This window comes from Panulirus ornatus, chromosome 29 (genome assembly GCF_036320965.1).
Source record: "Panulirus ornatus isolate Po-2019 chromosome 29, ASM3632096v1, whole genome shotgun sequence".
Lineage (NCBI taxonomy): Eukaryota > Metazoa > Arthropoda > Malacostraca > Decapoda > Palinuridae > Panulirus > Panulirus ornatus.
Window position 1 is genome coordinate 15,672,212 of NC_092252.1, and position 22,814 is coordinate 15,695,025.

The 22,814-nt window shown below is 36.3% G+C and overlaps 2 protein-coding genes across 3 annotated transcripts in view; one reads left to right on the plus strand and one right to left on the minus strand.

The window, feature by feature from the left end:
• LOC139758149 (uncharacterized) overlaps positions 1-10,732 on the plus strand; it is a 30,686-nt gene extending 19,954 nt beyond the window's left edge. Inside the window, exons 8-9 of the mRNA XM_071679303.1 lie at positions 576-1,611; positions 2,411-10,732. Of these exons, the coding sequence (XP_071535404.1) occupies positions 576-1,611; positions 2,411-2,435 (1,061 nt within the window). The 3' untranslated portion in view covers positions 2,436-10,732. The remainder of the gene's footprint in view (positions 1-575; positions 1,612-2,410) is intronic.
• Positions 10,733-11,248: 516 nt separating this feature from the next.
• Positions 11,249-22,814, minus strand: part of Rhp (GTP-Rho-binding protein rhophilin) — a 117,317-nt gene continuing 105,751 nt past the window's right edge. For both annotated transcript variants that reach the window (XM_071679304.1, XM_071679305.1), the window contains exons 7-13: positions 20,920-21,178; positions 20,564-20,677; positions 18,759-19,026; positions 17,728-17,922; positions 15,388-15,614; positions 14,881-15,042; positions 11,249-13,600 (exon numbers count right to left, since the gene is read on the minus strand). In XM_071679304.1, the coding sequence (XP_071535405.1) occupies positions 13,370-13,600; positions 14,881-15,042; positions 15,388-15,614; positions 17,728-17,922; positions 18,759-19,026; positions 20,564-20,677; positions 20,920-21,178 (1,456 nt within the window). In that variant the 3' untranslated portion in view covers positions 11,249-13,369. The remainder of the gene's footprint in view (positions 13,601-14,880; positions 15,043-15,387; positions 15,615-17,727; positions 17,923-18,758; positions 19,027-20,563; positions 20,678-20,919; positions 21,179-22,814) is intronic.

Consider the following 22,814-nt stretch of genomic DNA (forward strand, 5'->3'; position numbering starts at 1 on the left):
TTGGGGCCTGAATGTGCAAGAGGATGTAAAATGTACATGGGATAGAGTGAACTGGATCACTGTGCTATACAGGGGATGACATGTGGTCGGTGGCTTGAATCAAGGCTTATAAGCGGTCAGGGAAGCCTCAGAAGGTGTATGTGGTTTTAATGAGGATAGATTCTGTATTATTGGTGAGAAAGAATACTTCCCACATATTTCCTTTGAGTCATAAAAGGTGACTAAAAGGGGAGGGAGCAAGGGGGCTGGAAATCCTCCCTTCCAGTTTTACTTTTCCAGAAGAAGGAACAGAGAAGGGGGCCAAGTGAGGATTTTCCCTCCAAGGCTCAGTTCTCTGTTCGTAACACTTCCTTGCTAGCATGGTAAGAAATATAGATTACGTATGTATACACTAGGCTAAATCATCTTTGAGTGATGAAAAGGAGTACAGCCTCATCAAGGTTCTGTGGTTTTACTACATTATGGTAATAATAAGATGCTCCAGCAACCTTTTGCCTTAAATAGAAATTTTAAAAAGCTTAGGAACATTTAACTCATATCTTTTGAAAGTATTTACTCATGAAAGTTTTTTTCAGATCAAGGGGAATTATTTGTTCCTCTTGGTGATGTTATCTGCCAGTTGGATGATGAAGTAGATATTGATAGTGGAGAATATCTCCTTGGCCTTGATGTAGAATATGTGGATGATGACAACAATGTAGAAGAGTTCAACCCATCAAGCTCCTCAGATACTAGAGAAACAGTCTGCGAAAAATTCATTCCATCATCGATTGTTCAGCATCTCAGTTTGCCTTTAACTAAGGAAAGGAGAGCTAGGTCAGCAACTCCAGAGTTAAGAAGGGCTTCTGAGGAATCCTGTGCTCGGAGCCCAAGCATTTCATCACATAACTCTGACAGCATCCATGGTTTAGGGGAATTGTCCCAGCTGGGTGTAGAGAATGAAGATGAAAACCTTAACACATGTGCAGGAAATAGTGTCAGGGTTCCTCTCCAAGAAACCAGAAGTACATATGAAGCTTCATATTCATTTGTTAACGTTCAGCAATTCTCATCCTCTGACCTTGGAAATGTAGTTCCACTGGGAGCAGACTTCCAGTCTCCATGTCTCAGTGCAGTATGTAAGATCGAAGATGAGGATGGTATGTATGGTGAAATAGATGGTACAGAATCTAGAGTTTCCTTATATGATACATCAGACTCTGCAATTAGCCTGACTTTCACTCAGAAACTTCAAGGATCTGAAGAAAGCAGTGAACCCCAAAGCCTGACTGACTTGGACAAGGACTCTCTTCATTTTGGTGACACTTGGGACTCGGGATGTTGCATGGGCAGTAGGGAAAGGTACAGAAGTGAATCATCTGAACAATATTCTGATTATGAGAATGAAAGCAAGCATACAGGAGCTCTTTGGGCACGTAATTTAAGTGAGGCTCTTGACTCGGTGTGGAAGAAGCATAAGAACATCAAAGATTTTTGTCTTGATAGCATTGATATTACAAGAGATATAGAGTTACCAAGGCAAGAAGTCATGCACAGTGAATACAGTAAGCATCTTCATCTTCTGGAAAACATTGAAGTGACATCACCACCATCTTACCAGTTTGACAACAGGTAAGTTTTTCTTTTTTTCTTGAGATAATCATTATTTTCTTGGGTGACCAGGGGGTCAACTTCTCATGAGTTGTGCATGGTATGGTCAGTAAGACTGCTTATTCTGTACTGAGCGTGAAACCTAAGTCTTTTGGTTAAGCATACATCTCAGCCTTTTTCTTTTTCATTTTTATTGTTAGTCAAAGCTACCAAAATCAGGACTGACAAAGGAACAGTTTGCTGCAATATCCAAGAAAAGATTGTTAGTATTTCATTTATATGTAATGATATATCCTCTTCCCAGTGAACCACAGCAGAGCTGCACTGCATACATGCATCAGCCTTTTATTTATTTATTTATTATACTTTGTCACTATCTCCCACGCTAGCAAGGCAGCGTAAGGAAACAGACGAAAGAATGGCCCAACCCAACCACATACACATGTATTATATTGTTGTCTTTGTCAGGAATTTGTTCAGTCTGTATATGGGATGATTACCATGATGTAAAAGAATTTTGTATCAGTTGAGCAAATAAACAGTGTCTCAAGTGAACTTGTAACTCTCTAAGTATTTACCATAAAAAATCACATAAGATATGTCAGGCCCTGAAATTCGTACAAAGACATGATTGCTGGGGGAAGGGGTGCTGCTGTAAATAGTAAGTACTTCATCTGTTTTATTTTGTCTTTCATTTTATTCTCTTGGTTCTCTTGTATTAGTGTGAAGACTAAAGCATAGTAATGATATTGCCCCTTTTTATGTGGTTTAAGAAATTCTGAGTTTTTTATTTAGCTAAGTGTTTGTTTCTTCTTTTCAGTTTAACAGAGCACACAGAAGTTTGAACATCGTTGAACATGGTATTTTGTTTCTCATTAATCATGAATAATTGAGATGTAGTTTACTAGTTCCTATTTTTAAAGCAAAATCACTGTTATCTTTGAAAAAGACAATTTTTTTTAAGCAATGATGTGAAATATATATTTCTTTACAAACCTGTCAGAATTTCTTATTTTTTGAGTTTTAAACATTCATTATATGGTACTTGAAATGCCATGCTGATTCTTACAAATTATTTGATAAATGTCATAATGACTGCTTATTTTCTCTTTAGTGTTAGTATATTTTTGAGGAAATATTTGAGTGATTTTTGTGCATATGCCAGAAAACTGACATATATTTTTATTTGATAAAAGTGACAAAATCATACATTTAGTATGTGTCTGCTTGCATGAAATATATTTTATATTTTTTAGTAAACTTATAAATATGTTAAGACTTCTAATTTTTATTCAGGAAATAGTGTAGCTTAGTTTTTGTGGGTCTGCTTTTTATGTTTTTTCATGAGTACTTAAGTATCCCCAAAATTAATTCCCACAAAAGATGCATGCCTTCTTATGTGCAATTATTGATATTAGATAGATATTTAGGCCCACTCAGTGAATTTCTAGTCATGCTGAATTGTATCCCTTTGTTTTTACTAGAATTTACTGTCATTTCTCATATCACATCTGTTATTTTCTTCCATATATTTTTGAATTTCTTTTATTACATTTATGAATTTTATGTTCAAAATTTTTTTTCAAAACATCCTTCAGAGACTTTGCTATGTTTATGGGAATATCATTGTTCCTTTTCATTTGAATGGAAGATCATATTATTGTATCACTGAGGCTCTTTCTTTACTGGGAAATTTATATAAAAGGATAATTAGATTAAAGGTTGCTTTGATGAGTAAGAAAATTAGTGGTCATGCCAATTTATTTAATGTATCATCAGGTTTCAAAGGATACTGATATTATATAGAGTGAATGCCAGTGAAGACTTAGCCCAAATTTTACTGAACAGTTTAACTTAGTGTTCATGAGTACCATTTAAAGATTGTCTCTCATGTTCCTCAGTCAAACAGGACTTTGTATGTTGACTTTGTATGTCCAATAGACTTTTTTGAAACTAGTGTGAGTGCACTTAATTTCAGTTCAAGTCTGTTCACTGCATTTGAAGTGAGTTAACCAAATTGTCATTTTCCCTTATTGATTGTTGCTTACTTATTGTAGATATATATCTTGGTGGTTTCTACTTAGGAGTATGAAATCAGTCTTAAGGTATGAGGCTTCTTTCCATTGTATGTGAATCATGCAGACATATTTGTCGCCCACTTACCCATGTAGTGAGATGTTGAACCCATGGAATGGATGCATGTAACGTTTAAAAGGTACTAAGATGGGAGGGAGACATTAACCACCGATTAGCCGTTGCACTGAATATCTTTTTTTCATGGATTCAGATCATCTGTCATCAGTGAAAATAAGGTGGCACTTATTTTAGGATATGATCAGTCTTTTAGTTTGAGAACATTCACGTAAGTGTGTTGCATATCTAGCGGTTGGATCATGTGCATATCTTTACATCTCATCCACTGTTCAAAAGTCAAAGTATGATGTATTTTACGCAAGTACTTTATGTAGAAATGCGTACATGAAAAATGAGTGTGTGCATTCATAAAAAGAGCTGTTTTCATTGTAGGGAAAGTACTGCCTTGACTGTAGAGAATTTTTTGTTTATTTTACTAATGACCTTGAAGATGCTTTCAATAGGTTAGTAATAACAAGTATTATTTTGTGAAGTCTGTGGTGTAAATTCAGGAGATAAACATGTAGGTCAGCATGGCTGGAAATCATGACTTCCTGGTATGGTAATGATTGAAACAGTAGTAACAGTTTTTATGCTGGACCTGCATTGCTCATATCTCTCTCTTCTCTTCTCTCCTCTTCTCTTCTCTTCTCTTCTCTTTTCTTTTCTTTTCTTTTCTTTTCTTTTCTCTTCTCTTCTCTTCTCTTCTCTTCTCTTCTCTTCTCTTCTCTTCTCTTCTCTTCTCTCTCTCTCTCTCTCTCTCTCTCTCTCTCTCTCTCTCTCTCTCTCTCTCTCTCTCTCTCTCTCTCTCATACTATTGAATAACAACATCCTTTCATCTGTTGGAATTTATGAGAGATGTACAGATAGTTAGGAGTTTTAGGAATGTATGAAATGTGATTATATCTAAAAACAGGTTCAAGAGGCTCATTTAGAATGCAGTTGTATATATGAAGTATTTACCATTAGATTTTTTTTGGAGGGGAGCTAAAGACCTGACTTGATTTTGGAATAGGCCCATTTGAAAGGTTTATCATACACATTTGTAGTCTCTGCTTTCCTTGGAAGTTTTGCTTGCTCTTATCCTTATATGTTATATGATGCCTGATCACATTTTACAGAAATCTAGATTAACATTTTGCATGTAGAAATGAAATAACTTGAAAAGGTTGACCATGTTCATTTGAGTTGTATACTGTTCTTTGTTTGTAAAGATGATGCAGGTTTGGTATTACCCTTTAAGGTTGACTTGGTAGCAGAGTAGCAAGTTTAATTAGGGAAAGGGGAATGCCTACCCATACATAATCTGTTGAGGACCCCAGATCTGCAAATTGATTCCCACAAACCACATTCCTATATGCATGTGATCCAACCAATGCAGAAAGGAACATGGAGTAAGTAATAGTAGAATGGAAACAGACAGAAGGCTGACAGTGCACTTTCATTAAAGTTTGATATTTATTTTCAGAGCAGTACCTTTGGTTTGATGACCATTCTTTTCCCATACAAAATTGAGTTTAATCAAAGTTTTGATATTTATTTTCAAAGCAGTACCTTTGGTTTGATGACCATTCTTTTCCCATACAAAATTGAGTTTAATCAGTGTATTACAGTATGACTTGAAATTGACAGTTTTTTTTGTATACATAAGCTCTTGTTCATGTATAACATAGATAGCCTTTACTGATAAGTGTATGAATGTACCAGATTATTTTATTTTTGTTTACTGTCAGAATTCATAAATGTTAGGAACTGGTAATTCTTAGGACTTGCAGTTGTAGTCCAGCTGATTTTTTTTAAATGAGTTATCCTTAGACAATTTTTTTTATTATTATTTCCAGTATTGCCATAACTTATTCAATAGGAAATTTTTACTTAAAATTGTATTGGTGCTAATTTAGTTTGTAGCATATACAGTGATATTAATTTTACTTTATGATATACGATTATGTACCTATATGTACCTGTGGTGCATTTATGTTATTTTTTAGTATTTTAGCAGAAATACTGGAAACAATTACTTGGCAAAAGATTGATTCCTGCAGAACAGTTAGAGAAATCATCAGTCTTTTTCAGTTACATTTCCTGTAACTAGGAAACATACACTGACATTTTAGAATGTCGAAATTCACTCATTGCTTGAAGGAAAGGTTTCCAATGCCATGTATTGTGAATTTCTGTATTGATAGAAGTCCAATTACAACATTTGTTTGGGTAGAACTCATAAATCACTAAAATGTGATGAGAAAGAAGATGAATTTTTAATGTTCTGTCTTAAGAGCTAAGGTGACTGTTCCTTGATGTGCAGAGTAATGAATAAAATTCATTATATCATATTTTATAGAGGGCACATAAATCTGTCATTCACAATAGAGCGGCCAAGATACAGGTCATAGAATTCATGCTTTTAGCATGTTGTGAGAGGCATTAGCATATATACATGGTTTTACACCCAAACAAACATGCTGCATAAGCAAACTTGCATGAAAATATGTGCAATCATAAGCAATCCAGCCTGTTCCTCCTCCCAAACCCCATTACCCAAATTTCAGTCCTTTCCTCCCTTTACACACCCACACACACACACACACACACACACACACACACACACACAAACACACACACACACACACACACACACATGTTGTTCAATGGAATTACTGTAACAAAATTTACGGTAAGCAACAATGACAACATTTCTCCTGACTGCACCACTATCCAGAACAGCTTCCAGAATTGGACAATAATCAGTCACATCAAGATCAGTCAAACCTAGAAAATGGTCATGCACACCATCATCTCTTTCATCCAAGTCCTACCCCTTATTGTTTCACTATGCCCCTTCCCCCTCCAGACTGTGTAGTCCATGAAGCTTTTTGGTGTCACCTTGGATAACATACTCAGCTAGAAGGAACATCTTAGTACCTTCATAAAATCCTCCTATCACTAGCTGCCTACTACCACAGCTGAAAAAAGTTTCATGCATCTAAGTCATCCACAGATTGTCATAGGAAGCACACACAGCATCATCTTAGCTTGATGACACTTGTATAAGCCCATTATTGTAGTTGTTTTTACAATGGAAAAGATTTCTTTGGAATAAGTGCTTATACTTTTGATGCAAATAATATTTCATTCATTTACTTACTAAAAGAAAATTCAGCCTGTATAAACTGTTTGTAAATACAAAAATGATACTTTTAAATACAAGTATATGTAAAAAATGAATAAATGATACATATGTCTTGTGAAATCACACTTGAAAATGCACAGAATGTGTAATGTTATTAGGTTATGTAGAACAAAAGTAACTTCATTAATAATTTATACTATAGAATTATTGTGTAGGGATTAAGAAAAAAGAAAATATTTTTATCACTCAGTGAAGGTAATTTGTGAGGAATTGACAATTAAAGGCTTATTATTATCATTATTATCTCTTATTCATACATATTCGCCATTTCCCACATTAGCTAGATAGCATTAAGAACTGAGGACTGAGCCTTAGAGGAAATATCCTCACTTGGCCCCCTTCTCTGTTCCATCTTTTGGAAAATTAAAAAGGATCGCTCAAAACCTTTTTCACTCCATCCTTCCACCTCCACTTTGGTATTCCGCTTCTCTTTGTTCCTTCCACCTGCGTCACATATATCCTCTTTGTTAATCTTTCCTCACTCATTCTTTCCATATGTCCAAACCATTTCAACACACCTTCTTCTGCTCTCACCCACACTCTTTTTATTTCCACCCATCTCTCTAACCCTTTCATTACTAACTTGATCACCCCACCTCAAACATTTTGTTTCCAACACCTCCTCTGTACAACCCATGCCTCGCATCCACAACCTGTGTATTTAACCTTATACAAAACAAGTCAGTTTTTATGCTTCAAAGTGTTTTGCCAACATATTCAGATAACCCTTTATATATACTGAACATATGTATTCCGGAGGTTACCTAAAAGTTGCCAAAATTTTTTTTCATGAACAGGTGCCATGGAAATCATGGTAACCATTTTGTCACAACTGGATATGTCTGTTACGTATTTTCTTTTTTTCTCTCGGGAACATTAACATTGTATTTGATAGCATCGAATATATAGTACAATATTGCAGTTTTATATGTAATGTATCATTTTCCTTTCAGAGTATCCTTTAATTCACCTTTTGTTAAGGTTGATAGGATTTAAGTATGACATCCATGATGACAGTCTGTGAAATTCCTTGTAAAGTATGCCTTTTGGATTTTGATTGCAAAAATTATTCTGCTAATTTATATCATGAAACCACAGTAGCAATTTATATTTTCATTCTTAAAACTTTCCTTTATGTATTTGTGGAAATGTGTAATCAACCTATGAAAAACAGTCAACATTGCTTTATCAGTTCACAAAATGTTGCAATGCAAACTGATGACTTGCCTTCCAGAAGATTTGTTTTGTGGTTTATGGGCTAACGTATGGGATTTTTTTTATTTTGCCAGATGACAATTTGGTTGCAGAGGATCAGCTACACTATCTCACATAACAGAGTTGTTCTTGTGTACCTTTCAGTAATGTGTTTCTTCTGTGTATTATTATACATGCTTTTTATGTGTGTCAGGTGTACATTTATTTATGTATTTATGTTGTATTTCCATCTGTGTGATGGGACTTTTATAACTCTGCATTTGTTGTTTTTTGTAAGGTGGGATGGTAGCTCCAGAAGTGTTAAACATTAGGTTTTGTTATATATATCCTTCATTCCACATGTTCTTTCCATTGCACAGTTCCCCCTCTGGCTGCTTCCATTTTTTTTCAATTAATTACTTATCGAGCCTTGCAATGTGTAGTCCAGAACAAAGAATGGCCTCATTTACATACATCCAGTTTCTAATTTATCATGTATGATGTCCTAAAACCAGAGTGTACTATCCAAAGCTAAACCCCATAGACTACTCCATGGCTTACCTTGACTGTTTATATGTCCTGTTTCATCATTAACAGCATGGTTCCCCCATATAGTCCTTTTTATCCAGTACATACATCTTGGCCTCCTAAGTGCTGAAGCCCATAAACCCCAAAGCCTCTTTTACTCCATACCCTTTCTCCTCCATAGGCTCCATTTCCCTTTTGCTCTGTCCATTTTCAACACTTTAATGTCTCTTAAGCTCTCTTCACCCATCCCATCCATTTACCAGAACCATTTCAGCACACCCTGGTTGGCCTTTGCAGTCAGATTATTCTCATTACGACTCCTGTCGCAGACAACCTCATGTCTTACATGATCACCCTTTTCATGCTATTTCTTTTCCAGTACATCCATTCTCTTTGTTTCCTTTGTAGTGAAAGTCCAGAATTCAAATCCTTATAATAAGTCTTGTCAATACTGTTACACCTTCAAATCAAAACTACCACAGCACTCATTCACCTCTGCTTCATTGCATTCCTCTCACTTCATAGTGCTAAGCTTTAACAGTCACCCTCCTCTCATTATTTAGTTCAAACACAACAACCCTGAACTCCTTTGCTTGAGCTCTTTAGAACTATCCCACAGCTCATTCTTCAGAATTGCTTCCTTTTCTTTAACTTTTATCCTTTCTCTAACTCCAGACTTTAACCCTAGAACATTCCCAAACTATTCTACCTCCTTACCGTAAGTTTCACTCGAGAGTGAAAACATCCATTTCTCCACTCAAACACAGTATACCTCTCTACTTTTGTATCCTCTCACATATACACTCATTCAGATTCCTCACAATTGGAGAAAAATTTGAGGAAGTGAAGTGTTTTAGATATCTGGGAGTGGACTTAGCAGTAAATGGAATGATGGAAGCGGAAGTGAGTCACAGGGTGGGGGAAGGGGTGAAGCTTTTAGGAGTGATGAAGAATGTGTAGGAGTGAACGTCATCCCAGAGAGCAAAAATAGGTATGTTTGAAGGAATAGTAGTTCTAACAATATTATATGGTTGTGAGGTGTGGGCTATAGATAGGGTTGTACGGAGGAGGGTGGATGTGTTGGAAATGAAATGTTTGAGGACAGTATGTGGTGTGAGCTGGTTTCATCAAGTATGTTATGAAAGAGTAAGAGAGATGTGTGGCAATAAAAAGAGTATGGTCGAGAAAGCATAAGAGGATGTGTTAAAACGGTTTGGACATATGGAGAGAATGAGTGAGGAAAGGTTGACTAAGAGGATATATGTATCAGAGGTGGAAGGACCAAGGAGAAGCGGGAGACCAAATTGGAGGTGGAAGGATGGAATGAAAGAGATTTTGAGTGATTGTGGCTTGAACATACAGGAGGGTGAAATGCATGCAAGGAATAGAGTGAATTGTAACAGTGTGGTGTACCAGGGTCAACGTGCTGTCAATGGACTTAACCAGGGCATGTGAAACATCTGGGGCAAAACATGGAAAGGTCTGTGGGGCTTGGATGTAGATAGGGAGCTGTGGTTTTGGTGCAATACACATGACAGCTAGAGACTGAGTGTGAACAAATGTGGCCTTTTTGTCTGTTTTTCCTGACACTACCTTGCTGAAGCAGGGGGTAGCAATGCTGTTTCCTGTGGAGCAGGGTAACACCAGGAATGGATGAAGGCAAGCAAGTATGAATATGCACATTTGTGTATATATGTCTGTGTATTTGTATATATGTATATGTTTATGTTGATAGTATATGTATGTATATGTGCGTGTATGGGCTTTTATGTATATATATGTGTGTATATGTGGATGGGCCATTCTTAGTCTGTTTCCTGGTGCTACCTCGCTGACGTGGGAAATGACAATCAAGTATGATAGATAAATAAATATAGTTCTGGTGTTACCCAGGCTCCTGTAGCCCAAGACTTCACTGATTTATGTTGTAGGGAAATTTATCATCCTTCAGAATGAGAAGTTCTTTGAAGAGACTACTTCCAGTGATACAGCCTTGCCAAAGGTGGCTTGTCATTCGCAGTGTAGCCTCGAGCAGGTGGAGTCTGGGAACACCTCCTGTGTAATAGAAATGACATAAAATATGATTGATATACAGGGTTTGTTTTTATATTTCTTTTCTTTCACACTATTCACCATTTCCTGCGTTAGCGAGGTAGCATTAAGAACAGAGGACTGGGCCTTTGAGGGAATATCCTCACCTGGCCCCCTTCTCTGTTCTCTCTTTTGGAAAATCAAAAAAAAAAAAATGAGAGGGGAGGATTTCCAGCCACCCGCTCCCTCCCCTTTTAGTTTCCTTCTACGACACGCAGGGAATACTTCCCATGTATATGTTATTGATAATTACTCCAGGACCCCTGTCAAAGGAAGGATTCTGGTATTAACCAGGACATTTCTAGAGACTCCTACAACTCCAATGCAGTGCTACTAACAGTGATAGGGTAATGAACTTTTGAGTGAGTTCTTTGATGAGACAATACTCCCAGTGGTACAACCTCAGCAAGTGATTTTTTCACTTGCAGTGTAACCTCATGTAGAGCCTGGTAACATCATTTGTGAGTATCAAATATGTATTCAGAATTGGCTTACAAGCTACCAGGAGATAAATGCACATTAAATTCATTATTTTTATTATGTACAAATATGATTACATACATGGTTACATCTCTTTTAGTTACACAAATAATTCAGGAAGCTTTAGTTAAAATAATTTATATAACCCTATTTTACAATGGCAAAATCAAAAAAATATATGTCAGAAATTATCTCAGCATTGATCATATAGGTTCAATGAAAGTATTTCCATTTACATCAATATACATTTATGTACAAATACACTTACATATATCTAATTATAAACAAATACATTCACATATGTTTGAAGCAAGTGGTATATATTTACAAGGAAGACAAGATGAAGTAAACAATTCAAAATTTGTGTATGTATGTATGTGTATGTGTGTAATTACCTACATTTAACACATCACTCCTGAAAATCACATATAGAATAATAAACTTGAAAAATTCAACTAATAAATGCACCTTATAAGAAATTATTTGAGCTACATCATTCATTAAATGATAAGTCATACTGTGTTCTGAATATGTTTTAATGCCACTTTCCTTTGCAAACCAAGCATTATAGTTGGTTCACACATAGGGCTAACATACAATTTCTTACAGATTTACAACACCGAGTAAATTGGACCCCAGTCTAGATGAAAAGTGGGCAAACTCTTATATAACAAGGAGCCATTTAGTTACAAGCGACTCTAGAACTACTTAAAGTTTTAATTCCCTGAAAATTTCATCAAGGTCTTTATAATACAAAAGATTAAGTAAACAGGTTTTATAATGATTAATACTGACTTTGCAAGAAGAAAATTCTTGGACCTAACTTATATGTGTAATCCACTTTGTTGTAGATTTCTGTACACATATAAGATTACTTATAGTGATAATTAACCTCCCAACATTCATCACACAGAAAAAAAAAATTGGCCAAGTAGACTTGGATACAAGAATTGGCATTTAACTTTTGTGCAATCTGCATCATAGAAACCATCTCTGCACTGATTAATATGTATACATATATGGCAACATAAATATACTATATGTGGTTACTCTTCACAAATAAAACACCTAAAGCTGATAATAACTGGCTACATGGTCAGACATAGAACATGCTATATGAGAAGATTCTACTGTTTATCTGTAATTAACTAAACCAATTATGTGTTGGTTCCTTCATGCTCCCTTTGAAAAGTTTTATGATTTGAATATCAAATCTATTAAGTGTCTTAACAACAATAAATTTACCCTATAATAATTTCATGCACCATACAGGCAATCTGAGGCACAAGGCACTGGCCAGCTGAACCCACACCTTCAGCAGAAAATGTTTTCATGAGTATCATCCTGTACTTTCATCACCTAATAGATTTTGTTAATACAGAAGAGATATTTCCAAAAAATGAGTTAAGATAATGTTGCTTAACTTCCTCAATAAAGAACTGAATCATTTTAATACACATACAAAGCTACAGCACACCTGTTCTTTGTAATCAACATTATAAAATATTTAGTATATATGAACATTTCATTCAAAAGACTGAAACCAGTAAAAACAACACTGTCAAAGCAGAATGTACACCAAGGATAACATTCATGTTGGTCAATTATATCTTTACTGTCACCTGTTAATCAAAATAACAAGTAATTGGCAAATGGGGCAACATTTTTATCACAGAAACCGGAAGGTTAATAACTTTATATCTACTCTTAAGACTCAGCCATTAAAGAAGTTTAACAGCAAAAAAATAAAAACCTAATGGCACAAGAAGGATGCAAGAATGAAAGGTACTGTCACTTTGGAGGTTGGAGGTGATTCTGCATGATCAGCCTTGCTTTAAAATGGAACATTTTGATATATATACCAAAATAAAATCATTTAATAAAAATCTGGCTGAAATTTGCATCTAAAAATTAAACTAATGAGTTCAGATGATTTTGACAAAATAATTTTTGCAAAACAATGTAATTAATTTCAGTAAATGAATTAATGAAAGCTACAAATTTCTTGTATGGTCCAGGGTTTTATAACATATTCCATCACTCTTCAAAGTAATACTGATTTCGCAGATTAGCTCAATGATATGTAAGAGTAACTTGAAGTGTGAGTATAAATACACTAAATAAATCAAATTTTACAAGGATCTTTGGTAATGAGTCCATTTACCGTAAAATAACATTGCAGTCAATAAGAGAATCTGATTTAAGTTTATCTCTTGATGCTGATCGCTTGAAGGGGTTCCAGCTATTTCGTTTTTCCTTTTCTTTGGCTGATAGTGTTGAACTGTTGACAGACCCAAAATGACTGCTAGTGCTGCTGTTGCTGCTACTGCTGCTGACTCCACTACTACTGCTTGTGGTAGAGTGTGGAGATATGTCCTTTAAACTCTTACTCTGTAAATTATAGTTTCACTGTCAAATTCTTGAGCAATGTGATGAATGAGATAATTATCAAAATGCTGCATGTTATAACAAAGATCTTTTCTCTTTACTCAATTTTTCTACCCATCTGTTGCCTATCTTGTCTGCCTCCTTCCTGCATTAAGAGCACATTAACATATCTATAATTTTTCCAAAACACTTTAGTTGCCAACCTCCTTCACTTCATGTACTAAGCTCTACCTGCACTGTTTAAAACGCTGACTGAAGAAGTATGTATAATGGCCTGGCTATCACATAAAATGAATTATGTAAAAGGTTAAGGCTGCCTAAGCAGCTCATCGCTCATCTGTGATAACCACAAACTATGATAAAGACAGCAGTCAGCACTCATACATTCCAACACTTGTTCAAACAACTCATTCACATTACCACATAATTGAACACAAGCACTGCTTTCATTATGAAAGCTCTTAACATCATTATCCATCTTCCATGTCTACTTAGAGAATCAAATTTCCCATGGAACTTTTCTAATTTGCATTTTCTAGATGTATACATGCTACATACTTTATTAAAGAAAGCACATACAACATATACTGTTATTTCTAGAAAGCATGTAACATATACTGTTATTTCTAGAAAGCATGTACAAAAAAGATAAATGTGCCCAGATCTGAAATCAGTTAAGCTTTTGGTTTAATTATGCAGTGTCACTCTTAACTATAAAAGTGAGTTTTAACCACCAGTTCACTAAAAATACAGTATGCTAAGCAAAACATATCATTCCATACAGCATGTTAATGTTGCTCTGCATAGCTAACAGTCACAAAGTAAGATTCATCCTGTATAACTGTTTTCAGCAGTTCCCTTACTTACTACATCAGCATTTTATATAACTCATAAATCTATTACGCCTAACCTTCCTATTGCAAAAGCTATTGAAATGTTGAAAAACATAGCATAAGAAGTCATGTTTTATGCTTTATTACTAATTATGAAGTTAACTGTGATTAAAGTTGCAGTTTCTTGAAATCATTGTACTCAAATCATTTATTAAAGTCAGTTTTTTAAAACCATTTTACTTGAACCAACATTAAATTGTTTTTTAAATATAATCTTTTAAGGTATGTTTTAAACCAGTGATTATCCATCTAGTCTTTGGTTGTATAACCATTTAACCTATACTCTACATGATAACATACATACAACAATCAGTGTGGACAGTGGAGAATTACATAATAAAATGATCCTCATAAACTGATGGATTTCTCACAGGCTTATGAGGAACTTACTTTTGGTAATTTGTAGTAAGTTTTGTCACAAGGGGTGACGAGTGTTAGACCGAGTGTGTTGCCAGAATCACGAATGAGGCACACCACCTCATCATGTGGCATCCATTTAACATCACGGGTCCCAATACACACCACCAAGTCACCCTCGTTCATGCCAGCTCTCTGAAAAAAAACTAATCATGAGAGGAAAAGCATACAAGAATACAGGATATATCACAGACAGATAATTTCTACTTATGTTTGGTATATATTTCATTTAAGTATATAACCCCACCACCACTTTTATGGAGTCTTACAGTTTCAAGGTTAAGCTCCATCAACAAAATAAAGGACTCCTTTGGAAGCTACTAATTTTCATCCATTGATGACAAGACATAACTAGGTTAGCAGTGAACACTTTCCTTAACCCTCAGACTGAAGAAGCACTGACATTGAATTATGCTGGCAATCAGCCATTTTTTTTTTCTCTCTTTCTGATATTCTTTTAAAAGGCACAATAGGACATACCTCTGCTAAGCTGCCTCTGTCAACACCAGCTATGACTACAGGTGCATCTCCTCTTACTGAAAAGCCAAAACCTTGAGTGGGAGTTCGTGTCAGCGAGACAGGCCGTGGCGCAGACCACTGGTGCTTAGCAGAGAACACTGCCACTGGGCCTAAGAGCTTAAAAATGTCTTCTACACGGTGCTGTGAGAAGTCTGGAGCAGTAAGGGAAAGCTGGAACTTTGTTGCTGCTGTAAAATAAAGAAAACTTCCATGCAGTACATGTTATGAAAAACAATAATTAACTAATTCTTAAAAAGGGCAAACTCATTTAGTAAACAGGATGTTGTCACTGAGTAGGAAGTACAGTAAACTCTCTTAAGTACCGGACTACCTGGGAGAAAGCCTTTCATTATCTTGAAAGTTCTTTCAAAATACCCAACACAATATAGATCCTACACAATACCCTATAACTGCAGTCTTAAATGCATAATGCAAACTATTTTTTATTTATTTATTAGGTTATTAGGTACAGTATGGTTGAGGGTCAAGTCAATTGGGAGGTGAGTTTGAATGGAGAAAAACTGGAGGAAGTGAAGTGTTTTAGATATCTGGGAGTGGATCTGGCAGCGGATGGAACCATGGAAGCGGAAGTGGATCATAGAGTGGGGGAGGGGGCGAAAATTCTGGGGGCCTTGAAGAATGTGTGGAAGTCGAGAACATTATCCCGGAAAGCAAAAATGGGTATGTTTGAAGGAATAGTGGTTCCAACAATGTTGTATGGTTGCGAGGCGTGGGCTATGGATAGAGTTGTGCGCAGGAGGATGGATGTGCTGGAAATGAGATGTTTGAGGACAATGTGTGGTGTGAGGTGGTTTGATCGAGTGAGTAACGTAAGGGTAAGAGAGATGTGTGGAAATAAAAAGAGCGTGGTTGAGAGAGCAGAAGAGGGTGTTTTGAAGTGGTTTGGGCACATGGAGAGGATGAGTGAGGAAAGATTGACCAAGAGGATATATGTGTCGGAGGTGGAGGGAACAAGGAGAAGAGGGAGACCAAATTGGAGGTGGATAGATGGAGTGAAAAAGATTTTGTGTGATCGGGGCCTGAACATGCAGGAGGTTGAAAGGAGGGCAAGGAATAGAGTGAATTGGAGCGATGTGGTATACCGGGGTTGACGTGCTGTCAGTGGATTGAATCAAGGCATGTGAAGCGTCTGGGGTAAACCATGGAAAGCTGTGTAGGTATGTATATTTGCGTGTGTGGACGTATGTATATACATGTGTATGGGGGGGGGGGGGGTTGGGCCATTTCTTTCGTCTGTTTCCTTGCGCTACCTCGCAAACGCGGGAGACAGCGACAAAGTATAATAAATAAAAAATATCTCGCAAGTTCCAAATTTTTTATCTACATATTTGACAATCGGCTTAAGTTCCATTCTCATTTGCATGGGCTCGATCAAATATATAATGCCTTTCGATTCATTCATACTCAACCTCAATTTACGTCCGATGTGTGTTAAAGAAAATACAGTCTACCATATTATGATCTTGTTAATTTTTCATTATGCAAAGGTGAATATCAAGAGAGACTAACATCCCTATTTACAGCATATCATATTATTACTGTACATTGCAGCATTACCATATGCAAAATGTGATTGAACACAAAGCTGCTGTGAGATTTTATAACTGCAGAGCAATGTGCCCTTGAAATTTCAAAAGTTTTATTCCATCATTAATTGACATAAATGTAAGTTTATCAATATCACTAATGGGACATTGCTGAAAAGTGCTCTTTCTCCAAATAATTATTCTTTGGCTGCACTCTAACTTGCAACCCCACAGTTGAACTTGCACACACTCACAAACTCCAAACTAAACTCTGTCTTTTAAAATGCCTATTATTTACTGAAATTTTTTCCCATATCATCTTTCTGTCTCACCCCATGTAATTACTTCCTCATACAGTCTTAAAATTTCATCTGTGTTATTTCTGATTGTGTCCATATGATGACTGGCTGCTTCACTTATTCAAGAACCAATTTAGCATGCACAGTCCTTCAAACAAAGCTTCAGGCATCATTCTCAAGTCTCAAACTTACCGGTACTGTAATGATCAGCAGTTGAAGTGTCTACACACTGTGTTAACTGCCCTCCTTTAAATGACAAGAAACCCAATATAGAGGTAAAAGTAATATATTGTTTCAAGCATTTATCTGGCTCAATAAAAAAAACATGTTCATAATGATATTTTTTTTTCCATCTTAAGAATTAAACCTTAAAAGTAACAGCCAAACATTACAAAATTATTCCCAAAGAGAGGCTGAAAAGCCTGCAATTCTGTTCATTTTAAACCAATACTTACATGCAATAGGTGGTGGGTCCAGTACATTTAGTAAATCTTCTTCTTCTGAATAAAGATCCAGAAGGTGAACAGCCATCTCGTGACCAAAGCGCAAAACTTCTGATAGAGCAGACTTCTTCCTAAGTTCCCGACACATTCGCTGCTGTCGCATTGCCTCCTCATGAACTAGCACCGACTCACGACAATGAGCCAGACCTTATGAAACAATTACTGATGTTACATGCAAGAAAAATCATGTACATAGATGATAGGAGATGTACATTATTCATGAGACAACTGGAAATCTAGATAAAAGGAACAGAATGGTGATATGTGAATAAACGAAAATGGCATTGTCACAGTGCACAGGTACAAAGCTGTATTGTGCCCACAGTGCCCACCAAATACAGAAGAGGTTACATTCTACTGCAAATTTTAATTAAATAGTCATACATCATCAAAACATCTCTCATTATTAAACTATAATCCTTGAAAAGGATGACTTAACACCCCATAATGAATTAAACAAAGTTCCTAACAACAAAAACAAAGTGAAATGAAGAATGTTCTTCTTCTAGTTACTCTAGTTACATGCACATTAAACCCTACTTGTTCTATGTTACAAAGGCCCTCCCATTTTGTCAACTTATACTAACAGCACTAAAATTAACTCTGGTAATTGCTCCTACACCCATTTCCTCCACATACATCCTTCAAAGACATTTATATACCCATTTTCTCCACATGCTTCTTTGCAAAACCTCTCAATGATGCAACTTTAATTCATTAATCTCTCCCTTCATAATTCCATATTCTCCTGAGATTTCTTTCTGCATCACATTCAAAACCTTCTTTTCAGCCAATGAATTTCTACAAAGTCAATTAAGTTTACATTTGTAAAAAACATGTCAATTACTTTTATTCTTTTGATAAAGTTCTAATTACTCCACTTGCTTCCTTTTGTATCTAGATTATTTTCTTTGTGTACCATGAAAATTATTATCATGATACAATGAAGAAAAATCCATTACCACAGACAACCATTAACTTACCGAGAAGGACACGTTCTTGATGGGTTGTAGGAACACTAATATCCAAGGTGGTGTTGTTAACAGGTGGTAGATGAACATATTGCAGAGCATCTTGAACCCTAATGTTAAGCTGCTCCAAGTCTTTTCCTTCCATCTGAAGAGTAAGTAATGCTTCAGCCATATGGTAGTGAGCACTAGCTCTGTAGTATTCTGTCTTGATGTGCACCAAACTGACCCATGAAACAGGAACATAATCCTTCACTGATGCACTAGAGATGGTCTTCAACACCTGAAAAGTAGATATCTTAGAATATAAGTTATCCTCTCAAGTATTATTAAGCTTTCTAAAGTTACCAGAATACTATTTCTTAAGTTCTTATTAACATCCAGTTTTGTTTATTTAAAGAGATTCAGGTACTATTGAGAGACAAAGAACAATGAAGATGAATACTGCAAAAAGGACAGTGAGTTTAATATCTGAAAAGCAAGACTAATAAATCAGCAGCCAGGTATCACAGTGATATCTATTGCATGAATTATTTCTGAACAATATATCTTTGGACAGAGAAATATGCATGATGGATAACACAGAGGAAAAGAATTTTCACAAGTTTTGCCACCTGTCTGCCTGAGTGTCAGGAGGATTAGTAATGACTGTGTAGTGAACCACCACTTCTGTGATTATCAAGTTGCACTCCTCTGACCCAGGTAGCTATCTTTCTTTTTTTCTTTTTCTTACTTCATCCACATGTGGACTGCAAATATTCTTTCCACAAACATGCAATATCTCCTTGTCACACATACCATTTGACAACACTTAACTCACTCTTCGTAACTACACCTTTCTGCAGTAAACACCATGCACTAGCTCTAACTTTTGGCAAAATGGTAGGAGCAATAGACAGAAGTAGTAGATAGGAGCATTAGATAGAAACAGTAGGTAGAAGTAGTACGTGGGTTCATTATATGGAAGCATTAAGTAGTATTAGGTTGGAACATTAGACAAGAGCATAAGGTAGACAAATTAAGTAGAAGTAGTTGGTAGGAGCATTTAGGTGGGAGCTTCTACAACACTATGCTAGAGCTGCCCTCTGCCACACAGATAAGAAGCAACTCTGGAGGTCACTATGTACAAAGAGTCTTTTGCCATGGCCACCCCCACGAGGGAGTTCCCAAAGGGAATGGGCATCAGAGATACAGACATACTGATAGTTTTGCCAGGTTACATGATTTGAGTATGATTTAATATTTCGAACAAAAAGAAACTGTCAAGATAAGTATATTGTATGGAAGACAAAGCAAAAGTTTAGAGATAATTCTTATATGCACTTTAGTATAAATGAAGAACAAGAGAGCTAAAAAATGCAAAGTATATACTATGATGGATTGAGGACAGCAAAAGGGAACAAAATTTACCATTGAAATTCCATTTCAAGTTATGAGAAAATGCAAAGAAAGAGTGAGAAAGAAAAGAGAGAAAGGTTTAGCTCCTCTGCTCTAACAAAATGTTTAGAGCTTACTGCCTGTATCATAGTCCTATTTGTTTTTACAGTTACACTTCACTCGCCTTCTTCTTTGATAACTAAAGTTGATGAAAAGAAAGTGGAGTTCAGAAATTATGATAAAATCCCTGGGCAAGGCAAGCATAACCAAAACCTTCCTCAGTATACTAGCGTTCCTGGAAGCAATGTAAGTATTAGATCTTTTATTCTCACCAAAATTTCAAGACTGAATAGATTGGCTACTTCATGTAATGATACCAATAATAATAAACAACAAAAATTCAAAAAAATGGCCAGAACCTATGAGAGGTTCTTTTGACATACCTGTGAGTACTCCTGTGCAACCTGAGCTGCCTCCTGGGATAGCTCTATAACAGTCTCCATGTCCTCACTATGGCCCAGCAGTGCCTTTTCGTGCAGACACTCCCGAGCTTGAGCCTAAGGATGGAATAAAAATTGTAGGATAGTTTCAACTGACAAATCAAGGAAAGCATGTGCTTCTCTGCAAAATGAAGGTAATAAGTTTTTCATAATGTGGCCTAACTTCAGTGTTAATTACTGTTTAGAGAGACAATTTCTTTCAACTTAAAATGATTTCAAACAATACCTAACTTTAAAAATGCCTTATAAAGCAGAGTGATTAACTAAATAGCTACAAAACTCCAAAACTGTAAACTTACCAGCATCAAGTGAATGAGCATATCAAGAACTTCTGGACTTAGATCTTTAGATGGTGCATTTGTAAAAGTGTCATGGAGGTAACGGAACATCCCAGCTGCCCGCAGAAAGTTGTTCACTGCTGCATCCAGTCCTGCAGCTGAGGTTCTGTCATGACGTGCTCCAAGCTGAGTGTACAGAGCCCCAAGGTTGAAGAGCACACATGCCTTCTCAAATGCAACTGTTCGTTGGCAGCTTGGCGTTCCTGTCAGAGAATCGTACCTGGACAAAAGAATAAATGAGTCCATCTCTTTTTCTAACAAGAGTGATCAGACTAGTTAAGTCACCTAAATTGAAGTATGATAAAGAGCAAAGTAAAAATCAATGTCAGCTTTACCTAATTTGTTGTATACTGTATATATTCTGCAACCATGGCTAACCACCTGTAAATCATCATTAACCTCATTACCAATTCCTTGGAAAGGATCATGTACACAATGCCTCTAAAATCACTCATACAGACCCTCAAATCATACCTAATAGGAATAAAAGTGAAATGTGTATCTTCAAACGTCAAAAAATTCTCCCTTTTTACTTTGTAACGTGGCCATCATCTCCATACACACCACCCCTTTACACTAAATGCTTCAATTGTACTCTACCTCCAGTAATTCCTCAAGAAACCTCATTCAAATAAATCTTTGAGTGTCTATCTATCTATATCTCTGACACTTCCAATAAGAACTCCCTCAAAGAGGTGGCACGGCAACAAAGTCTCCATAACTAAAGAGCTCCAGTGCTGCTTCTTAGCCTGAAGTGCCTCACCCTTAACAGGCCACTGGCAGAGGGCAAGTCTAGCACAGTATTTGCAGAAGCTCCTACCTAATGTTCCTAATGACTATATCTATCTAATGCTCCTACCTACTACTTCTAACTAGTGTTTCTACCTAATGCTCCTGTCTTATGTTCTTAACTACTACCTCTATCTACTGTTCCTTCCAATTTGTCAAAAGGCAGGGCTAGCACACAGTGCTCACCGCAGGAAAATCTAGAGTTACGAAGAATGAGCTGCTTGAGTTAAGCGCTCTCAAAAGAGATTGTATGTTTGTGGACAGAATGACAGCAGGTCAAATGTTAGTGAGGCAGAAAGAAAACACAGCTACCTGGGTCACAGGAGTGCAACTTGACAACCACTAAAGAGCTGTCTCACTAAGCAGATATCACTAACCCTCCTGATACCCAGGTAGGTAGTACTGGTAATAGGCCTCCCTGGTCATTGGCTGCCAACCAAATACTGTATCTATCCATTTTTTTCTGCAGTCCATCTCTTCTTGTACCTTCAAGTATACTACTACAGGACATTCCTGCTTATTCAGTCTCGACCTATCAAAAAACCTATGATACCCAACAATTTTCAGATCAGAAATTCACACAGCAAAAAAAGAAAAAAAAAAGTGTTTACATACATTAGTTCCTAAACCTGTAAAGCACAATGCTCCCAGTTCCTAACATGCTGCCATTTCTTGTCTCAACTGTTCCTGTGTTGATGAATGAGTGTGGTTGTCTATATGCACCTTTGCCATTTCATCTAATGTACCATGTGCTATTTCACTGCCAATCTCTGTTCAGTAACCCCATGCAGCATCCTCTGAACCTTGAACTTTCAGCCTCCATCACACACATCACATAACATTAATCCTTATGTATTTACCAATTTAGAAGGGGATTCATTGTTCTGATTAGTATAAAATCATTCATCTGTAGAGGCATCATACACATGGTCCATCAAACTAGGACCACATAATTCGTGAATGATATAAAAATATCTATTTTGAAAAAACATTTAAAGGATTTCATTACAGCAATACATGTACTGTTACAATCAATCTTACCATATCATCATTATTTTAGCTTGTTA